At 41.3% G+C, this 23,955-nt stretch overlaps 1 protein-coding gene across 6 annotated transcripts in view; it reads right to left on the bottom strand.

The window, feature by feature from the left end:
• Window positions 1–23,955, bottom strand: part of phactr1 (phosphatase and actin regulator 1) — a 474,929-nt gene that overhangs the window by 109,033 nt on the left and 341,941 nt on the right. For all 6 annotated transcript variants that reach the window (XM_073023899.1, XM_073023902.1, XM_073023903.1 and 3 more), the window contains one exon: window positions 17,579–17,659. In XM_073023899.1, coding sequence (XP_072880000.1) covers window positions 17,579–17,659 — 81 coding nt within the window. The remainder of the gene's footprint in view (window positions 1–17,578; window positions 17,660–23,955) is intronic.

Consider the following 23,955-nt stretch of genomic DNA (forward strand, 5'->3'; position numbering starts at 1 on the left):
AATAGACAATGCTTTCTGTGGCAACTTCAGCTTATATCTTCAATTTCACTTTCCTATGCCAATCACAGCCTATTCAATGTGTTTCCTTGGTGATGATGGATGCCAAATGCTATCCTCACTAATCTTATTGAGAAAAACAAATGTTCTGACTGGATATATACCCAGGAGTTGTTTCCTCACATTGCATCACAGAATATAGTTTCAGCCATTGAGAAGGATTTTACATTGTGACAAGTGTTTTAAAATGTTGGAAATTTCTGATGTGTAGATTGGCCTATCATCTGACAATAAGTGCATTCAAGGCTTGATCAATGGATTTTTGAACACTTTGGGAAAGTTAGCAATTAGGGACTGGGTGGGAGATCGGACAGGCTCATGGTCAGACATGACTTTACTGAATCTTACTTCTGTTCCATGTCTTGGTTTTGTTATGCTTTTAGAATGAAACTGGACATGTTGGACAGCAGCTTTGGGATTTCTGCATTTAATGGCATACATTTTCTGCTGAAAGTTGCTGCAGCGTTTCTGTAAAATTGCTACATAGAACTATTAACCTCACTGTTACTTTAACATGAAATTAAAGGCTATTATCAACCATGTTACCATAATGAGACAGGAATTTGACAAAAACACGTCAGATGTATTCAGAATGTGGCACACAGCAAATTAAATTCCAGTCTCAAAGGATGGCAGTTCATCCTGGCTTGTACTTTCAGTCTGTAATTTCCACAGTATTCAGCAAAGCAAACACACTGTCCTCAAGGAAAGTTAAAAATAGCCCTCTAATTATTTTGAAGCAGCAGAGCGGAATTTTTTGTGGGAGATGAGCAAACTCAAATTAGGACAAATTCTTTCTAAAACAGAGAAAAACACATATTTGATGGTAGAGAAGGAAATATTTTGGTTGTTAATGGGTTCCGGGAACTGAAAGATGTTGAAAACAGTGTCATACAGCATGAAAACAGGCCCTCCAGCCCATCTGGTCCAGGCCACCATGGGTCTATCTAAGCCAATACTGTATGCTCCCATGGTTGGCGAATATCCTTCTAAACACTTCTTGTCCATGTACCTGTCCAAGTACCTTTTAAATGTACTGTACCTGCCTTAGCCACTTCCCCAGACAGCTCATTCCATATACTAACCACTCTTTGGGTGAAAAAGCATTCTTATTAAATCTCTCCCCTCTCACCTTAAGCCCATGTTCTTGATTGTCTAATCCTGTGAAGAAGACTACATGCATTCAACCTATGAAGGTCACTCATGATTTTATACACCACTGTAAGATCATCCATCATTTTCCTACTCCCCAATGAAATACTTCCTAGCTATTATGTTTGTTCTTGATAAAAGACAAACTTAATGTGGGTAAAACTAACACATATTTGTTTACAGCACACTTCAGTCATGGCTTCAGCTCGACCTGAGCATCTCTAACCAGCTCACCAACATCATTTCCTGTTCCGGGTGAAACAGCCACATTGTACACTGAAAACTAAGGTTCTTTATTATGGACACAAAAAATAACTTATCTTTCCCCTTAAAGAAAAAACAAGCACAATGCTATGTCCTCAAAAACCTGCAAGAAATAATATTGCTTTCCAACAGATATTTACAACAACTTCAATTGTAATGAGCAAATACAGTCCTTTATTTACTCACAAACTCTCAATCAGTCTCTGAGGTGGTTTGATGATCTTTTTGGTCTGCTAGATTCTCCACAGATATATTGCTTTCAATTACTGTGTCAATATTAGTATATTTCTGAGAACTCTGAACAAAAACATTATTTTTCACATCTGCTGTCCGCTAAGGTGTACTGACAAGTTACGTGTCACAGCTATGGGTTGGACCTTGTGTTCATAGATCCACACAGTTTCTTCTCAAAGGTATTCTTTGCTGTGTCTGGATCTGGTAGGAATGTGGAGCAATTTCCTCTTACAGATATCCTTGCATGGGCCATGTGCCAGAATCGTGATATCAAATTTGCACTTGATCTCCAGGCTTCAGTACTGGCAGGCTTTTCGCAGTCCTGTCATGATACTGTTTCTGTTTGTTCTTTCCCTTTCTCTTTAGCCAATTTGACCTTGCATACTCCTTTAAGAGGGTTTTGTGCAGTAGAAGGTTAGTATGTTGAGCAATCAACATCTGGGCTGGAGAAAGGCCATTTTGCAGTGGCCCACTTCCGTAGATCATCAGACTTTTGTGGAAATCCTCTCATCTATCTTGTGCTTTCTTCATGAGGCTCTTTACTAGCTTGACCAAACTCTTTGCTAGGCCATTAGATTCTGGGTGATGTGGGCTTGAAGTTATATGTCAAAACCCCCAATCATTGGCAAAGGACTCAAGTTTACAGCTCAAAAATTGTGGACCACTATCTGATACTACCTCACATGGAACTTCATGCCTCACAGACACAGCTTTCAGGAAGGCGATGAATGCTTTGCAGGATGTTGATTGCAGTGTTCCAACCTCTGGGTAATTTGAAAAGTAGTCTGTATAGAACAGTATGACTCTCCTTATTACATTCAAACATATCCATTCCAACTTTGAAATATGGCCTGTCTGGTACAGGGTGTGGTGTAAGCGGTTCTGCTTGTTGCTTTGGTCTGAATCTCAGGTATATTTTACATGAAGCAGTGGTCTGGCTGACTTCATTCTTGGCGAGTACATCACTTCACAAGCTCTTAGTTTATATTTTTCCTCACCAAGATGCCCTTTGTGTATCTTCTGGAGAATTTCCTTGTGTAGTGACATTGGAATCACAAACCTGTTCCCCTTGAAGACCATATCTTCCACTACTGACAGTTCAGCTCTTCATGCTCAATACTCCTGAATACACATTGGACAGTCATTCTTAGTTGCTGGCCATCCTTTCTGTATTGTTCCTTGTTTCATCTGTCCCTGCTGTTGTCCTAATCTTCTCAGTTCTATTGGGAGATTCTGAAATGAAGGCAATAATCATGTCAACATAGGTTTACATATCAGTATTAACCTCATGGTTACTCTTTTCTTTCTTGTTGACTGCTTGAGACAATGCTTCAGCAGCAAACATATGTATATTTTCCTGGAGTGTGGTCATCTTCACAACGTATTGCTGCAGTGTTATCAACGTGCGTAGTATGCTCATGGGACAGTAACTCAGTGGGTTGGACATAATTGAGACCAGTGGTTTATGGTCTATCTCCACTTCAAAAGCTTGATCATACATATATTGATGGAACCTTTTGCATGCATATGTGCTGGCAAGAAGCTTTTTCTATATTTGTGCATAGTTGGCTTCCACACTTGATAAAGCCCTTGATGCATAGGCCACAGATTGCTATGTGTTATCATGCTGCTGCAGTAGTACTGCTCCAAGGTCATGCTGGGATGCATCAGATGAGATCCTAATACACTTTTCAGGATCATAAAACTCTTCATGGTCTCTTCAGTTAGGATTCCTTTCGGCCTTTGGAAACACTCTTGTTGCTCATGAGACCAAGTCCATCCATGTGGGTGGTTTTATGATAGACTTCTGGTGTGTACAGAATTCCATACAGTAACCAAAGAAAGTGATAGCTTCCCTCTGGTGTGTTAAAAGTACACAGTTTTGAAATTGCCTCATTAAGCTTAATTTGCCAAAGCCCAGATGAATCGTTGAGTCTGCTAAACCACTTAGCACCTGCAAACTGGGGCATGATCTCCTCCCATGTTAGCAATTTAAAATGCTCTCTCGGGTCCAGATATATCCATTTTTCTATTGCAAAATGATCAGTGAACTCACCCAATCTGTTGGTTCTTCAATTTTCTCTATAACATTTATCCATTCCATGCATGCTAGTTCTTGTTTTAGTTTATGTGCAAATGGAACTTTCCTGCATGCATGGACAACAGAAGCCACTGTCACATTTACATGAATTTAGTGTACTTCAGGTAAGCATCCAAGCCCCTCAAATCTGCTTACTCTTCCATGAGTGAAGTCTGGTCTTCTTTGGACTGTGAGGCTAGCTTTTCACATGCATTCAGACCTAATATTGGCTACATTCTCTTTTCCATAATAACAGCAGTACCTTTAGGTGCTGCTCTTTGTGCTCAAGGCCACTATACAGCCCCCTTTTACTGGAATGTTCTCTCCAGCATAGCCTGTCATTTTTATCTTCACTGGGTAAATCTTGCTCTTTACCTTGAAAGTCTTGTAATGATCCACAGATAACAGATTCACCAGGGCTCCAGTGTCAAGCTTGAATGGAATTACTGTCTCATTCACAGTCACTGGGATGATCCATTCTGTTTTACCAGCACCAGCAATCTGCAGAGAATCTACAAAGGCTTCCTAAATTTCCTCAGCAACTGTGTGCACCTTTCTCTTGGTAGCCTCAGTTTTGTAGCACTTCTTCTTCCCACAATTATTGCAAGACTTTCCATAAGCAGGACGCATCTTTGGGATGTGCCTTCCTTCATTTTTGCTGCATTTGCTGTTTGAACCCTACCTTTTTGCTATGCTGTTGCTTTGGGAAATGCCTTGTACTCTGTCCCTCTATTTTCATAGCATGTACTGTTGGTTCTGACCTCTGCAGGCCCTTAGCTTGAGATTGTGTGATGCTTGTTGCCCTACACATATCCACAACCTTTTCCAGTGTCAAATTTTTTTCTCAGAGCAAGCTTTCTCTGAGCCTACTATTTCAAGTTCTGCAAACTAGTCTCTAACTAGTGAATCTCTCAAATCTCCAAACTTACAGGACTCACTCAATGTGTGTGAAACTCAGCTACATACTGGTCAAAGCTAACACCTTGCTTTTGGTCTCAGCAAAAGCACTTATATCTTTCAAACATGATGTTTTTACTTGGGATCAGAGTTTTGTCATTTTGTCATCAAAGTGTCCAATGTAAAGGCTGTCTCATCAATTTGAAAGCTGTTGTAGAAGTCCAAAACATCCTTACCAATTACATGGAGAAAATTAGACGCTTTCAACTTTCATCTGTGGCTCTGGCTCTACTCACCTCTAAATATATATTCAATCGCTGTTTGAAGCATTTCCAGTTATCATTTAGATTGCCAGTAAACTGTACAGGTGCAGGCGGGCTTAGGTCATCTATTTTGGGCTCTCATCTGAATCTCTCTCGGTGAACAACAGCAGCTTCATGAATACAATGTGCTCTCTGGCCGGCAGCTTCTCTCTGTTGGAACCTAGCATCTTTCTAATTCCCTCACATTTACTCTCCGTGTTTAGTCCTCGTGCTGACTTCTGACACCATGTTATGTTTGTTCTTGATAAAAGACAAACTTAGCGTGGGTAAAGCTAACATATGTTTATTTACAAGATACTCTAAATCATGGCTTCAGCTTGACCTGAGCACGTGTGACCGGCTCACCAACATCACTCCCAGCTGAAGTCCTTTATTAAGTGCACACACATAATAACACACTAACCTGTTCAGCCTTTCTCCTAACTCAACCCCTCTAGTCCTGGCAAGATCCTTATGATTCTGTTCTATACTCTTTGCTGCTTATTGCCATCTTTCATCAGTCCATCTGAACTGAACTAAAATATGTCTTTTGATTTTGTGTTTTATATTGTCTTTTTGCTTGTTTTTATTTTTGTTGCCATTTGTGTGTGGAAGAGAGTGCATTTGATGTTTAATGTTTAATATTTTTCTTTGAATGGGTTGCTTCCATGATTCTTTTTTATTTCATGGCTGTCTGTGGGGACGATGAATTTCAGGGTTGCACACTGCATACATACTTTGATAATAAATGAATCTTCCCTATAGCACGGTGATCTAAACTGAGCAAAATACTCCAAATGTAGTATCAAATGATGGGTATTTTAAAGGACAGGACAAGAGAAAGGGGGTTGGATCTCCCACTTCACTCCTCCTCATAATGAACGCACACTGAGGAGAGGAAATGAAGTACTCATCTTGGGGAGAGTCAGAAGACAGTGGGGGTGGGGAGTGATATGAAAACAGATTGAAGATATAGGGAAATGCAAATGCATTTAAATAAGGGAAAGTTACATAGAAATATGGTGGAACAAAGTAACAAACAAGTACCACCCACCAGAATTCCCAGTGGTGGGAACAGCCTGCTCTTTGCCATTGATAACATCAATGCTGAAACATGCACTGGATGCTGCCAGTACTCCCAACTGCAGGAAAATGGGAACCAGTATGGAGGACTCAACTGCTTATGCCATTTCTGAGGGATGAAAAAGACTCACAGGAAAATGTTGAGTTCAATGTGCTTGGTTTGGATAGTCAAGTTTGGAGTCCGCTACTACTTCACTCCATGGGTGCACTGCTTACTTATTTAAAAAAAGAGGTTAGGACTACCATGTGCAAGAAAGTAATGGGCCAAAGGAATAAGTAGTGACATCATCTTAATGCCAACCCATCCAGTTTTCAATGGTTGCATATTAAAATCTACGTGTTTCTTACAGGAAAGGTCATGAAAGAATGTGAAGCAACGCTTGATAACTGGAGCTGAGTTCACTTGGCTTAAGATTCACCTAATAAGATTCACATTGTCCAAATATTGAAGCAGCAGTCTAACCAGCGCCATTGTGGAACTTCCATCCTTTTGTATTGCAGCCTCCTTGATTATTTAAATTCCTATTAATTTGATTTTAGTGATGTTTATACATTGACCCCTAAATTGTCAGCTCCTCTTCTGTTTCTATATTTCTATTGTAACGCTCACGCTATCGGCTTATGTATGTCTAGGGGAAAATCAGTCCACCTGCCAAACCATGTCTCCCATTTGCGTGGATGCTGTGAGATGCACACTGATACAAACTCGCACACCACGTATGTTTACAGAGTACACTTTATAAATCTTACTAGAACTAGGTAATTAATAGCGATACAATATAAAAAGAAAAGAAAAGGTGCCAAAACTTATCAGAGTTCTATCAATTCGTGTACAACAATTGGAACTCAATTTTGAAGTCTTCAGTCCACTATTCGATCTTCTCTGACCTCCTCAACCCGCCACCTGGGACCAACCTCGGTTCCACACATACAGATAGACCAACATTGCAACATTGTTACCATTAGTTCATTTCTCCCTTATCAATAATAATAACCCAGACATTTCAACTAGATAGAGCATTACCTCATCAGTTACCCACAAAGAAGCCATTTCATTATAACTCGGCAGAGAAGCTATTTTATATATGCAGTTGGCAGTTAACATACAGTTAATAATCTGAGGATCCTACACTATCAACAGGAAACTTGGACTTAGAGCTGAAAATTCAGATTCAGATTAGCTTATTGTCATACAAACATTGGTGAAATGAAACACGTACAACACGCTGGAGGAACTCAGCAGGTCTGGCAGCATCCATGGAAACGAGCAGTCAACTTTTCCGGCTGAGACCCTTCATCAGGACTGAAGAGGGAGGGGGCAGGAGCCCTATAAAGAAGGTGGGGGGAGGGTGGGAAGGAGAAGGCTAGTAGGTGCCGAGTGAAAAACCAATAAGAGGCAAGATCAAGGGGCTGAGGGAGGGGAAGCAGGGAAGGGATAGGCAGGAAAAGTGAAGAAGGAATGTAAGGGGAAAGCACTATGTGTAGTAGAAGAAGGCAGAATCATGAAAGAGGTAATAGGCAGCTGGAGGAGGAGGCAGAGTGAAACTGGAATGGGGGAAGGGAGAGGGAGGGAATTACCAGAAGTTGGAGAATTCGATGTTCATACCAGGTGGCTGGAGGCTACCCAGACGGTATATGAGGTGTTGCTCCTCCAACCTGAGTTTGGCCTCATCATAGCAGTACAGGAGGCCATGTACATGTATGACATATCCAAATAGGAGTGTGAAGCAGAGTTGAAGCGGGTGGCAACTGGGAAATCCTGTCTGTCTCGGCCCAAAACGTTGACCGCTCGTTTCCACGGATGTTGCCCAACCTGCTGAGTTCCTCCAGTGTGTTGTACGTGTTGCTTTGACCCCAGCATCTGCAGTGTACTTTGTGTTGGTGAAATGAAATTACTTTCACTTGTGATGTTCATGAGGTTAAACAATAAACATGGTCATTTATTTATTGAAATAGAGTACGGAACAGGCCCAACTAGCTCTTTGAGCCATGCCACCCGGCAATCCCTGATTTAACTTCAGCCTAATCACAGACCAATCCACAATGACTAATTAACCTACCAATCGGTATGTCTTTTGGTCTGAGAGGAAACTGGAGCATCCTGAGGAAACCCACATGGTCACAGGGAGAATGTAGAAGCTCCTTACAGGCAGTGATAGGAATTGAACCCAGGTCACCTGTACTGTAAAGCGTTGTGCTAACCATTATGCTACTGTGCAGCCCTAAATGTAACATAACAAAACAACAATAACAACACCAGTAAGATAACAGGAATTTTGCAAAGTCTGTAATGTAATCTGAGATAATGCAAAAAGAAATGCTGAAAGTGACAATAATGGAATAACTGAGAGAGGAAGGATTAAGTGACTGAGAATGTGGCAGCACTACTGAGAAAGAGGTGATTGGTTGAGAAGTTGGTAAGGATGAAGCTGTTTCTGAGTCTACTCATCCCACATGTCATTTCAAGCACCCGAGACCCAGCAAACTTGGTGGACAAATGTAATCACTTCTTTTTGAGTATACACAATTAACTTACATAAATACTTCAACATCTGCTATGTTCTTCACCTCCTCAAAGAACAGAACCAGTGTAGCTAGTCATATCTCACCTTGCACAAACCTATGCTGTCTCTTTCAGATCTATTTATAGTTGAACTAATTACAATTCTTCTATGTTCAGATTTGTAAAAAACTTATTGGTCTTTACACACTCTGGCATGTAAAAGAAGTGATGAGGAGTGTTACATAAAGGCAGGACTTTCTTTTCTCTCTGGTACTCAGCTGATCTGTGGTTTTTATTGGATGCAAAATTACCTTTGTGTTTTCTAAGTAGCTGCTTGATAATGGTGGTTCTCCAACCTGACTGCACAACTGTTGAATGTTTTATTATTTTGGTGAGAAGCTCATCGGTTCCCAGAGATGTTTGTTTTCACTCTCATCACTTACTCCATTACCTAATTTTAAATGAAAATCTGACAAAAAGTATTTGACATGAAACATTAACCCTATTTTCTTTTCTACTGATGACGCCTGACCTAGTGAGTTGTTCCAGCTTTTTCTGTTTTTCATTTTGCCATTTTTAGAATATTACTTTTAATAAGATCCTTGCTTTGACTGATTTATTGTGAGTCACCCTCTGGTGCTTTATTATCATTCTCTACTATGAAGGCTATGTAATTAGTAGTGTTACATACATGCAACCCTGGGGAAAGTAGCTCTTACGTGCACGCAACACTACGAAGTTTCAGCAGCAATTGAACACACCTGGAGTCTGGTTTTGCTGTTAACAAACACTATTTTATTAGTAACTACATAACATAGTAACTTAAACCAGGTAAACCAAGGGTTAGCAGTGTTATGCATATATAAGTGTAAAAATAAAGTTCCCAAACTTACTCAAACTCAGGTGGCAAGAGTTACAGTCTTACGATGGTATGTAAGTAAGTTCAGTTCTGTTCAGTTCAATCCATGGAATTTGAAGTGAGAAACAGGTACTTGTAATCCAAAAAAACAGGTGTCGTCAATCTTCCCGTTGTCCTCGGACTTCTCACATGAAATATCACCAACAGTAGCTTATCACAAAGGGGACCATCTTCAAGGGAACCACCACCCAAGCAAGGGTCGACACACTGGTAGATTCCACAAGGTTACCCCGATCACACACAACGTGATAGTCACTTATCCTTATCCAGTTCCACGACATACAAAATAATTCCAACAGTGATTTGCCACAGGGGTGCCTTTCTTCAGTGAACTACCACACCCATACAAAGGGTAAACAAACACGTGGTATTCACAAAGGTTTTCCCCTCACTAGAGAACCCACACCTGTGGATTAACTATGTGACAATCACACTTTCATATCCGAATGGAAACAAACTTACCCTCATGGGCTACTTGGACAGAGAGTCCATACAATGATCTCTTTGTCACTAAGCTTCTTCTGTTTCAATCCTTCCTCTCCTCTCTGCAAACTTCTTCTAGTTGCAGCAAACTTGTGAGAGTCATTTATCAATACTCTGGATCGATCTCAACTCACCCGTTTTGGGCTACTGCAAGTTTAAACCAGTGACCTACTCACTGGTGTCTTCCATTGACCGAATCCATCTTGACTCTAACTGTGTGTGTCTGTGTGTCCTTGTATATTCAAAACAAGCCACAGAAAAAAATGTAAACATTCATTGTCCATCAAATAACTTCACCTCTCTCACCATAGTAACAGAGCAATTCTGTAGTCAGCAGAAAACCAACAGTGTCTAAAAGTCAGTCTCATTCTCTCGGTGTTTTAAAGTGACAGTCCACAGAAAAAATGAACCCTAGGGGTATATAACAATAGGTAGTTTGATGATGTATTTATTTACAGTATTCATTTTGATGAAACTGTCAAAAAGGAGAAAGACTTATTGTGCTACCTCTCAGGATGTTTCAAAGAACATTGCAGTCAATGAAATACATTGGACTTGTGATCTTCATTGAAATGTAGCCAATTTACCCATTGATCACCCACAATCAGCAGCATTGTGTTGACCAGAGGATCTGTTTTAGTGATGTTGGAATATGAATGTTAGCTGAAACACAATGCTTTCACAGCAATAGTACCATGAGATCCTTTTCAGTAGTGTAGATAGTAGTATAGAGTACTACATAGTAGTGTAGCAGTTAGTGCAATCACTTTTATAGTGCCAGTGATCAGCAATAAAGGTTCAATTTCTGCCACTGTCTTTAAGGAGTTTGTACATTCTCCCTGTGACTGTGTGAGTTTCCACTAACTACTCTGGTTTCCTTCCACATTCAAAGGTGTGCAGTCAGAACTAGTGAATTGTAGCATGCTACATTAGCCTTGGAAACATGGCGACACTTGCAGGCCGTCGAGCACAATCCTTGGACTGTTGGTCATTGACACAAATTGACCATTGATATTTCACTATGCATGCAACAAATAAAGCTAATTTTTAATTTTTAGTTTTCCTAAGGCAACAAACAAGGTTGACAGGTCATCAAAAATCCTCCGAACATGCAGCTTGGTTCTACAGTTGAGTGAGAGACTAGGTTTTGTGCACAAGATTCTGGAGTGGAGTGTGAAGCTACAATCTTCTGACTCAGAGACAAGGTCTGCATGTCCTGAGGATGACAATAACCAGCACTTCCAAAGAAAACATCACAGAGATATACACAAAATAGATTAAAAATTAAAGGCAGTCAAAAAAAACAGAAATGGAAGCAGATGATGAAGGGTCATTACTCTGTAATATTTCATCTCTACAGATGCTGTCTGAACTACTGAGTTTTTCCTAACAATATATTTTATTAAAAATTGATCGTATTTTATTTTGCAGTGTTTGCTTTTGAACCTTAGCAAGACTTCTCTATCATCTCTGGAGACACAAGACACTGTAGGTTACGGACTCTGGAGCAATAAACAAAATGCAGGAGGAACTCAGTGGATCAAGCATAATCAATGAAGTGAAATCAATAGCCAAAATTTCAGGTTGAGACCCTACATCTGGACAAAGATAGAGGGGAGATGTTTCAGTCCAGATCAGAATCAGAATCAGGTTTATCATCTTCAGCATGTGCCGTGAAATTTGTTAACTTAACAGCAGCAGTTCATTGCAATACATAATAAAGAAGAAGAAGAAGAAGAAGAAGAAGAAGAAGAAGAAGAAGAAGAAGAAGAAGAAGAAGAAGAAGAAGAAGAAGAAGAAGAAGAAGAAAAAGAAGAAGAAAAATAATTGTGCAAAAAACAGAAATAATATATATAAAAAATGTGAGGTAGACTTCATGGGTTCAATGTCTATTTAGGAACCAGAAGACAGAGGGGAAGAAGCTGTTCCTGAATCACTGAGTGTGTGCCTCCTATCTGATGGTAACAGAGAGAAAAGGGCATGCTCTGGGTGCTGGAGGTCCTTAATAATGGGCATTGCCTTTCTGAGACACAACTCCTTGAAGATGTCCTGGATACTAAAAATGGAGCAGACTAAATTTACAACCCTCTGCAGCTTCTTTCGGTCCTGTGCAATAGTACTCTCCCTGCGCCCCCTCCCCATACCAGACAAGGATGCAACTTGTCAGAATGTTATCCATGGTACATCTATAGAAATTTTTGAGTGTATTTGTTGACATACCAAATCTCTTCAAACTCTTAATGAAGTATAGTCGCTGTCTTGCCTTCTTTATAGCTGCATTGATATGTTGGGACCAGGTTAGATCCTAAGAGATCTTGATACCCAGGAACATGAAATTGCTCACTCTCTCCACTTCTGATCCCTCTATGAGGATTGGTACGTGTTCCTTCATCTTACCCTTCCTGAAGTCCACAATCAACTCTTGACCCAAATCAAGGGTTTTGACCAAAATCATTGACTGCTCACCCTCCTCCAGATGCTGTTTGAGTTGCCAACCCCTCCACCATCCTGTATGTAGGTCTGTCATCTCTGGAAAGTAGGAATTGGCTTGCTTTCACAGGGACGTAAGACTCACTCGTTCTCTCAGGACTAAAGGGGGATTCAATGCATCACAGGCACTTCTAGAAATCTCCATCATTGGTACTATCTACATGAGGTGCTGCCTCAAGAAGGCATCATCCATCATCAAAGAACCTCACCATCCAGACCATGCCATCTTCTCACAACTACCACTGGCCAGGAAGTTTAGATCCTGAAGCCCCACCACTAGGTTCAGGAACAGGTACTTTCCTTCAGCCATTTGGTGTCTGAACTAACTCATTAACCCTAACAGTATAGCAACACTGTGATCACTTTGCACTAAATGTCAATTATGACCTCCATAGATGTTGTCTGGCCTGCATTTAGTGTGCATTGCTCAAGATTTCCAGCATTTTGTTTCTTTGCTTTTCTTTGCTATAATTGCATTCTTCCTTGTACAAGTTGTATAAAATTTATGATTAATTTATGTTTTTCTTGTGAATGCTACTTATCTGATTCTGTTACAAGTAAACAAGCACGTTTTACATTTCACCCTTGCAGACATGTATGAGTGCATGTGGCAGTAAAGTCAACTTTGACTTTGCTTCAGAACCTTGAGACTGAAGCCAGCATTGATCTTTGGTGAAAATACAACGATGCAACAATAGAATTAATGAATATATGATGATGAAACCATTTCCGTGGTTCATTCTGATTTAATCCTTTTGGCAATAGCAAGTGCTAAACTTTTGATCAACATGTTTAACCTCTTCTGATTCCTTTAGTTTCACCTTGCCAGCACTCTAGAATGAGGAGTATGGGCAGCCACTGCTCCTACAAATCACCTCATGCATATCAAACAGTGTACAGTATTCACTATTTAATTGAACCTTTCTGAGTAGATTTTGAAGTGGACAGCGATGTGCTGCCTCAAACCTTCACCTTTGTATCATGACAAGTGTAGTTAAGGATGAAGACTAATTATGTCCCACCTCATTAAACATTGCTCATTAACTAAACCGTTTGCTGGGCTATATTCTTCACATGCTAATGATAACCTTTATCTCAAATGTCTAGAATTATACTCTGAGCTCTCACACTAAAAATTAATGAACAGCAGCAAAGAATGACAATTGTATTTGGGAAGGTCCCTTGAAAGGACAAGTTGAATCTGTCCAGGCACGAAGCACAATATTATTTTTGTCTGCACAATGCTTTAGATTAAAACATCTTTCTGAACTTTAGCTGCAGAGTTATTTCCTCCCCCACACCTTCATAATTCTGTTGAAGTGATTGTGGAAGGTGTCCATGATGTGCTTTATCAGCCTATATCACTGATTCTTTTGGATCTTCCACTGTTCTAGTGAGCTATATTCTATCCTGGGCACAGCCAGTGCACAGCTACTTAGATATTCTGAAAAGGCTACCTTTGGTCTAGAGAGGAAATCATAATGCTTCTGACTTGCCCTTCAAATCAACCCAGATGTGCAAAGGGTGTTTGCCACGGTGGGAGAGTCTAGGATAAGAAGGCACAGCCTGAGGATAGAGGGGCATCCTTTCAAAACAGAGATGCGGAGAAATTTCTTTAGCCAAAGGGTGGTGAATTTGTGGGATTTGTTGCTACATGCAGCTGTGGAGGCCAGGTTGTTGGGTGTATTTAAGGCAGAGATTGATAGGTTCTTGATTGTACATGGCACAATTGTTGCGGGGAGAAAGTCAGGAAATGGGGTTGAGGAGGAGGAAAAAAAAGGATCAGCCATGATTGAATGGTAGAGCAGACTCGATGGACCAGATGGCCTAATTCTGCTCCTATGTCTTATGGTATGGTGGTAGAGTTAAACATATTAGAGGCTTTGAAGAGATGTTTAGATAGGCACATAAATATGAGGAAGATTGAGAGATATGGACATTGTTTAGGTAGGAGGGATTTGTTTTTGAGGGTTTTTTTGATTTCCTTTTTAACTGGTTCTGCTCAACATTGTAGGCCAAAGGACCTGTTCCTGTGCTGTACTGTTCTATGTTCTAATCTGGAACATAGAACATAGAAGACAGGCCTGTTGTGGTTGAATTCAGATTTTTATAGCGGCACTCAAAGGACTTGGGCCTCCAGCTATGGGGTTGCTTGCTTTTCAGCTGCCAGGTGAGAGGCGTCCGAACTGTCACGCTTTACCGGTGGTGGCACAGTGTAATTGTGGTCGACTGAAGATTTCAATTGGACTGAGGGGTCTGGACTATATACATATATATTGTCTTGTTGTGTTTTTACTAATATTCTATACGTGGCTGTATATGTGAGGACTGGGCCTCTAAGCCCGCAGTATCACCTGGCGGGTGTTGGGCATGGCAGGTTGTCAGATATTGGTGTGATGGGGGGTCTGGACTATATACATGCAGATTTTGTGTCATTGTCATATAATAATATTCTACATGGCTTTGTTGACTTGTATTGCAAAGATTGGGCATCAAGTGTTGCGGGGGTGTTGGAGCTATTTTTATTCCGTGAATATATTCTTGTTTGTGACTGTTGATAATGTAGCTTAGCACCTTGGTCCCACAGTAACACTGTTCATGTATGGTTGAATGACAATTAAACTTGAATTGAATTGAAGGATACAGAATAAGAACAGGTCTTTTGGCCCACAATGTCTGTGCCCAGCATGATGTCAAATTTAACTAATCCCTTCTGCCTGTACATGTCCCATATCCCTCCCATCTCTGCACATTCCTACCCCAAACATTCTCTTTTCTCCACCCTCCAATCAGAGAGAAAATACAAAAGCTTCAGATTAACATACTACCAGCTGTAAGGATAGCTTCCATCCTGCTGTTATGAGATTATTGAATGGGTCTCTTTATGACAAAATGGATTTTAGCCTCACAATCTACCTCAGCATAGTCTTGTACATTATTGTCGGTCCGTGTCCATTCTCTTTGTAACTAATATTATAATCTACATCTTTTCCCTTTTATTACCTTGATATACTTTGTTAGGGTGTATTCTGGAGTTATAGTATATACCAAATATTAATTACAACAGCAACCAGTCTACAATCCTGAATATGGATTGTAGACTGAGTTTAAAATGCAGCTCAGAACAATGGTCTTCCTAGAGCTACATACTGGGCTTGATTACAACCCAGGAAACACCCATTGACTTGAGATAGCTGCATATGCATGAACGCAGTTCAAAGACAGTGGTATGTGAAAATTGTATGTAATTTAAAGGAAGCATTGTCGATTGGTTGTAACTGTAGAATTTTTCTGGCTTTGATCTTTAGTATATAAAAATGTCATATAATACTGGGTCAGGAGGCCTCTTCTAGGAGTGCCTCCAGAATCATGTCTGTTGTGCTAAATAAAAACTTCTAATATCCATCAGCTTCAGTGTCACCTGGTGACTTTGTTCACAGTCACAACATACTGAGGTAATAAATAATCTGTATGGATGGTATGCAGAAACAATGTACCTCAGCATATGTGACAATAATCAACCAATTTACCAATTTGTTCATGTATCTATTTAAAAGTTTCTTGAATGTCACAGACACATGTCCCTCCACTACCACCCCTGGCAGCCCGATCCAGGCATCCACCTTTCTCTGTGTAAAAAAAAACTTGCCCTGCATAGCTTCATTAATCTTTCCTTCTCTCACCTTAAAGTAATGCCCTCTAGTATTCACCATTTCTGCACTGGGGAAAATATTCTGCCTATCTTAATCTACGCCTTACAGAATTTTATAAATTTCAATCAGGTCTCACGTCAATCTCCAACATGTCATTTCTGTGTGAGAAGTAGTGAATGACCTGATTTATCTGGTGTTCTTAGTTAGAATTATGCAGGAAGACACAGCTAATCCAATGAGAACTAAGGAGTGGCCTTAAGACTGTAGTCTGTCAGTCACTGATAAACCAAATGGTAGTTGGGAAAGATAGAACTCATGCTACTAAGCTTGCTATGTCTCCTTTCATTTTTTGGCAAATAATCCTATTAACAGAAACATTCTGAAAGTAGGGTTCATGGAAACAATGAGACAAAGAGAACTGAGTGTTTTCCCAAGGTTAATGCATTGTCCAGAACAAACTGGATATCTGACCCAACAGAACTTGATGGATAATTTTCATCCTTGCATTTACAAAACCTCCAGGGTTTATAAAACGACAAGAACCTTTGATGAGTTTTGCTTCCCTTCAAACTTTAAATGATTACTTATTGCCCCCCCAATCAAAGATTTTATACAGTGATGTGGAAGCACAAGATTCCGTTTTACAGCTAAGAACATATTCATTATCTCCCAAAAACAGCTGTAACTGGTACTGAATGAAACAAATATTCACATCAAGCAACTGTTAGAAAGTGAATAATTTTAGAAAGCAACTTTGTAACACAATAATCACTCCTTTTGAGAAATAAAGACCTAAGTAAATTGTGGCCTTGAAACTCTGCTGTACCTGGAAGTGTTTGCTAAAATGGTGCTGCACAAGGGCCCAATTTTTATCGAAGGTTGTGGATATATAGTGGACTTCCAATGTACAAGACATATGAGTATAAATGGTTTAAAGTCTTGGCCTTATGCACCTTACCTTCAGTAACTTTATGGACAGTGCATATCTGTACAAAGCTCCACCTCTTGAAATGGCAGCTGTCAACAGGACTTGTTAGTGCTTCAACCTGACTGAAAATTGATGGCTCTACTGTTGATGTTTCATTACAGATCTCCATGTGTGTATGTTTGTGCGTCACAGTAGAACTGAGCATGTGCAGTGAATGCTGCTTGTCAAGAAATGTGAGACATTATAAAGCTTAGATGTAGTCTTCAAGAGGGAACTGGATAAATTTATGGCAAGGAAAATGTTGTTAGGCTACAGAGATCCTGGTGGGTGGAATCTGAGTTGCTCAGGTAGTGTGCTGGCCCAGACACGATGAGCTGAATGGCCTTCTATTGTTTTGTAACCATTTTATGATTCCATTAAAAATACCCTGATGGACTTCCAAAATATTACAACATAACTGAAGCTTCAGTTAAACCCAGGGGCAAGAAACACCTCAGTGCTTCAGTCACCCAATGTCTGATCAGAGGACTAACCTTTTTCAAAAATCTCCTTCAGCACACCTCGTTTAATCAGCTCCTCCCTGCTCTGACGAGTGGAGATCTTTCTTTCCAAAGCTGCAAACAAAACAGAGTTTGTTTAGATGCAGAGGTCTAAAAATATTTACACATCAATCCAAATGATGATGTTAACCACAACTTGAATGGTTTTGTCCATTCCTGGTACTTTAATATCATCCAGAAACTCAGGAAAGAGCATAGACCTGAAACCTTAAGAGTTTCTCCTAGACTGTGGTGCATTTCAAGTCATAAACCCATCAGCCCAACCAGTACTTTCGGTAAGATGGCAGCACATTTGGTTGTAGTGGCTTCTACAGGGTCAACAAAAGATGCTACTGTTGTATTTAAATGCATCTCTAATCATCACAAGATCCTGCTATACATTAAGAATTTAAAGTATCGCAGGTTTATATCACCAGTGAGTTGCTTGCTGGCGGAGAAAATGAAGGAGCTGTGCAAGTTGCTGCTGCCTGAGTTGATGGAAGCTTACAGTCAATTACTGAGTGGCCATCTTGGGCGTTGTTATTGTGATTGCCAGGAGAGAGGTGTTAAAGCCAGTGCACTCCACTGAGAGCGTGAGGCACGACATCCAGGACCTCCCAGTGTTCGCTCAGTAAAAGACAAGCTCTGTTGTGGTCAAGTGCAGATTTAGGCGACACTTAATAGATTCAGGGCCCCAAGCCTCAGGATTGCCTGCTTACAGCTTCTGGTAGAGAGGTGCCCGAGCTGGTGCCACCTACCTGTCCATGTTCGCTCAACAGAAGATAAGCTCTATTGGTGTCAAACAGAGATTTCAATGGACTGAAGGGTCTGGACTCTAAACATATATATTTTGCATGGTGGCATTTTACTTACATTATGTACGGGCTTGTTGCTTGTGTGTGCGGGGCCTGGGCCCTGAGGCCATGGTATTGCCTGTGAGGGGCATCAGAGCTGGTGTGCTCCATCAGGGGCAGTGTAGCACGGTGTCCAGGCTAGAGTCAATGCTGATCCCCCAGTGTTTGCTCGGTAGAAGACAAGATCTATTGTGGTCGACTGCAGATTGATGATGTGAGTGTGGACTCTTATTGCATGATGGTGATACCATTTGTGCTTGCTATCTTGTGTGTGCTTTGTGCTGTGTGTGGTTGTTGGTACTGTGTTTTGCACCTTGACCCTGGAGTAACACTGTTTCGTTTGGCTGTATTCATGGGTATTCATGTATGGTTGAATGACTATTAAATTTGAATTGAATTAAACTAAGATGATCATCTAAGTTAGTCCTATTTGCATACCCTTTTTTCTTCTACCCGTGAGCCAAACTGCCCAGCAAACCCCTTCTGCCAGTCAAGATGGTACCAGCAAACAATGACTCCTCAGACATTTTCCAGATAGCCAAACTCTTCAATTATTTCACTTTCTCTATATCTTCTGCTTGTTCTTTTTGTCACGATTGTGTGATGGAAACTGTTGGAGCCAATGACGTGCAGTTTGAAATTTGATGGAAGATGGCTCAGCTGTGTCTGGAGAGCTGAACTTGTGGAGAAGACCAGAAATGTGGCCCAGGATCACAGATGAAGCATCCAGCAAGATTGAAGCTTAGAGGTGAATGTGGAGGGGGTCAACAGAGGCCACAGGGGCATTGATGGTCAGTAGTTGTGTCAGTGATATTCAGATCCAGTGCAACATTTGGTCTTCATAGAAGGACTGAGTTCATGTGGCCATTCTCCTCAAATGCTGATGAGAGATGTTTTCAATATTCTGAGATTTATATGCTTGTTGGATTGTAGTTTATATTGGTCTTTTCCAGTTTTTCGGTGTTTTCTTTCTTGTGGGTGGGTGATATTTTAGTTTTTGACTATGAGAGAGAGAGTGTTAGGGGTTTTGTTGCTATTGTCACTGTACTTTTCTGTGAGTAATGGGTTTGGGTATTTGATGTTATTGTCGCTGTTGTTTTTTTCTGTGGGGGAGGGGTTGGGTATTTGATGCTATTGTTGCTGCTCTTTTCTCAGCAAGGGAGGGCTTCAGGGTTTGCAAGGTTTGCTTCTTTTTCTTTTTTGTGCAGGGTGGAGTTGAAATCTTTCCACAACTCCTATGATTTTTCTGTATTTCATGGCTATCGAGAGAAGACAAATATCAGAGTTGTATTGTACATGCACACTTTGACAATAAAATGAACCTAGCCTAACCAAGGGACAATTTACAATGACCAATTAACCTACAAAATGGACTGTGGGATGAAACTGAAGTACCAAGAGAAAACCCATGCAGTCATGAGAACGTACAAGCTCCTTACAGAGAGTGGCATATTGTACCTACCTCACTCGCTTCATCTGGCATAGTATTTTCTATTTTTGTTTCAGATTTCTAAAGTGTCATATTTTAGACAATAGACAATAGGTGCAGAAGTAGACCATTCGGCCCTTCGAGCCTGCACCGCCATTCTGAGATCATGGCTGATCATCTACTATCAATACCCGGTTCCTGCCTTGTCCCCATAGCCCTTGATTCCCCTATCCATAAGATACCTATCTAGCTCCTTCTTGAAAGCATCCAGAGAATTGGCCTCCACTGCCTTCTGAGGCAGTGCATTCCAGACCCCCACAACTCTCTGGGAGAAGAAGTTTTTCCTTAACTCTGTCCTAAATGACCTACCCCTTATTCTTAAACCATGCCCTCTGGTACTGGACTCTCCCAGCATCTGGAACATATTTCCTGCCTCTATCTTGTCCAATCCCTTAATAATCTTATATGTTGCAATCAGATCCCCTCTCAATCTCCTTAATTCCAGCGTGTACAAGCCCAGTCTCTCTAACCTCTCTGCGTAAGACAGTCCGGACATCCCAGGAATTAACCTTGTGAATCTACGCTGCACTTCCTCTACAGCCAGGATGTCCTTCCTTAACCCTGGAGACCAAAACTGTACATAATACTCCAGGTGTGGTCTCACCAGGGCCCTGTACAAATACAAAAGGATTTCCTTGCTCTTGTACTCAATTCCCTTTGTAATAAAGGTCAACATTCCATTAGCCTTCTTCACTGCCTGCTGCACTTGCTCATTCACCTTCAGTGACTGATGAACAAGGACTCATAGATCTCTTTGAATTTCTCCCTTACCTAACTCTACACCATTCAGATAATAATCTGCCTTCCTGTTCTTACTCCCAAAGTGGATAACCTCACACTTATTCACATTAAACGTCATCTGCCAAGTATCTGCCCACTCACCCAGCCTATCCAAGTCACCCTGAATTCTCCTAACATCCTCATCACATGTCACACTGCCACCCAGCTTAGTATCATCAGCAAACTTGCTGATGTTATTCTCAATGCCTTCATCTAAATCGTAAATAGCTGTGGTCCCAATACCGAGCCCTGTGGCACCCCACTAGTCACCACCTGCCATTCCGAGAAAAACCCATTCACCGCTCCCCTTTGCTTTCTATCTGCCAACCAGTTTTCTATCCATGTCAATATCTTCCCCCCAATGCCATGAGCTCTGATTTTACCCACCAATCTCCTATGTGGGACCTTATCAATGCCTTCTGAAAATCGAGGTACACTACATCCACTGGATCTCCCTTGTCTAACTTCCTGGTTACATCCTCGAAAAACTCCAATAGATTAGTCAAGCATGATTTGCCCTTGGTAAATCCATGCTGGCTCGGCCCAATCCTATCACTGCTATCTAGATATGCCACTATTTCATCTTTAATAATGGACTCTAGCATCTTCCCCACTACTGATGTTAGGCTGACAGGACGATAGTTCTCTGTTTTCTCCCTCCCTCCTTTCTTAAAAAGTGGGATAACATTAGCCATTTTCCAATCTTCAGGAACTGATCCTGAATCTAAGGAACATTGGAAAATGATTTCCAATGCATCTGCAATTTCCAGAGCCACCTCCTTTAGTACCCTAGGATGCAGACCATCTGGACCTGGGGATTTGTTAGCCTTCAGTCCCATCAGTCTACTCATCACCATTTCCTTCCTAATGTCAATCTGTTTCATTTCCTCTGTTACCCTATGTCCTTGGCCCATCCATACATCTGGGAGATTGCTTGTGTCTTCCCTAGTGAAGACAGATCTAAAGTACTTATTAAATTCTTCTGCCATTTCTCTGTTTCCCATAACAATTTCACCCAACTCATTCTTCAAGGGCCCAACATTGTTATTAACTATCTTCTTTCTCTTCACATACCTAAAAAAGCTTTTGCTATCCTCCTTTATATTCCTGGCTAGCTTGCGTTTGTACCTCATTTTTTTCTCCCCGTATTGCCTTTTTAGATAAGTTCTGTCGTTTCTTAAAAATTTCCCAATCATCTGTCTTCCCACTCACCTTAGCTCTGTCATACTTTTTTTTTTAATGCTATGCAATCTCTGACTTCCTTTGTCAACCACTGTGCCCCCTTTCCCCCCTTTGAATCCTTCCTTCTCTGGGGGATGAACTGATTTTGCACCTTGTGCATTATTCCCAAGAATACCTGCCATTGCTGTTCCACTGTCTTTTCTGCTAGGATATCCATCCATTTAACTTTGGCCAGCTCCTCCCTCATGGCTCCATAGTCTCCTTTGTTCAACTGCAACACTGACACCTCTGATCTGCCCTTATCCTTCTCAAATTGCAGATAAAAACTTATCATATTATGGTCACTATCTCCTAATGGCTCCTTTACTTCAAGATCGCTTATCAAATCCTGTTCATTACACAACACTAAATCCAGAATAGCCTTGTCCCTGGTCGGCTCTCGTACAAGTTGTTCCAAGAATGCATCCCGTAGGCACTCTGCAAACTCCCTATCCTGGGGTCCAGCACCAACCTAATTCTCCAAGTTCACCTGCATGTTGAAATCCCCCATAACTACTGCGACATTACCTTTGCCACATGCCAATGTTAACTCCCTATTCAACTTGCACCCAATATCCATGCTACTGTTTGGGGGCCTGTAGACAACACCCATTAGGGTCTTTTTGCCCTTATTGTTCCTCAGTTCTATCCACACAGACTCTACTTCTCCTGATCCTATGTCCCCCCTTGCAAAGGACTGAATCTCATTCCTCACCAACAGGGCCACCCCACCCCCTCTGCCCACATTTCTGTCCCTACGATAGCACATATACCCTTGTACATTCATTTCCCAGGTCTGATCTCCCTGCTGCCATGTCTCCGTTATCCCAACATCATAGTTACCCATTTGCACCTGAGCTTCAAGCTCATCCGCCTTATTTCTGACACCGTGCATTCAGATATAGAATTTTTAACCCATTTCTCCTCTCTCTGTTTGAATCGCTGCCTATTGTGCTTAACCCAGCTCCCTGAACTCCCATCGGGCTATACGCCCCTTGAATTTTGTTGTCCTTCCTAAATTTACTTATTCTTTCTGCACATTTAACTCCATGTTCCGTCAGACCATCCCTTTGTACATGTGTCCTCCTTATCACTTGTTCTGCCTCACCTTTCTCTACTACACACTTAATATTCCGGAACTGTGTAGTCCCCACCTGTCCTTTATTCTTCATCTCGCTATCCTCTCTCACATTCTGGATCCCTGCCCCCTGCAAATTTAGTTTAAACCCCCTCGAGCAGCACTAGCAAACTTTCCTGCAAGAATGTTAGTACTGCTCCAGTTCAGGTGTAAACCGTCCCGTCGGAACAGATCCCACCTTCCCTGGAACAAAGCCCAATTATCTACAAACCTGAAGCCCTCCCTCCTGCACCATCCTCTCAGCCACGTATTAATCTGTATAATCCTTTTGTTCCTTGCCTCACTCGCACGTGGCACAGGTAGCAATCCTGAGATTGTTACCCTGGAGGTCCTGCCCTTCAGCTTCGCACCTAACTCCCTGAACTCACTACGCAGGACCCACTCACTCATCCTACCCACATCGTTGGTCCCTACATGGACCACAACATCTGGGTTCTTGCCCTCCCTCTCGAGAATAACCTGCACCCGATCTGAGATGTCCCGGACCCCGGCACCAGGGAGGCAACATACCATCCGAGACTCCTGATCTTCCCCACAAAAATCTCCTATCTGCCCCCCCTGACTATAGAATCCCCTATCACTACCGCTCTTCTCTTCTCTACTCCCCTTCCTAGTTGAGGGTCCAACCTCAGTGCCACAGACAGGACCACTACAACTTGTTCCTGTTTTATTTTATTTTGAGAAATTGGAACCCTGACTTGTTAGTGGGAATTTTGTTCTAATGCTTTGTTTCTCTGGCATAAAAATCACCCCGCTGCCACACAGTGCCAGTGACCCAAGTTCAATCCCGATGTCAGGTGCTACTAGGTGGTGTTTGAATATTCTCCTGTGATTGCGCAAGTTTGCCCCAGGGGCTCTGATTTTCTCCCTATCCCAAAGACAGGCAAAT

The sequence above is a fragment of the Hemitrygon akajei genome, chromosome 20, assembly GCF_048418815.1.
Source record: "Hemitrygon akajei chromosome 20, sHemAka1.3, whole genome shotgun sequence".
Lineage (NCBI taxonomy): Eukaryota > Metazoa > Chordata > Chondrichthyes > Myliobatiformes > Dasyatidae > Hemitrygon > Hemitrygon akajei.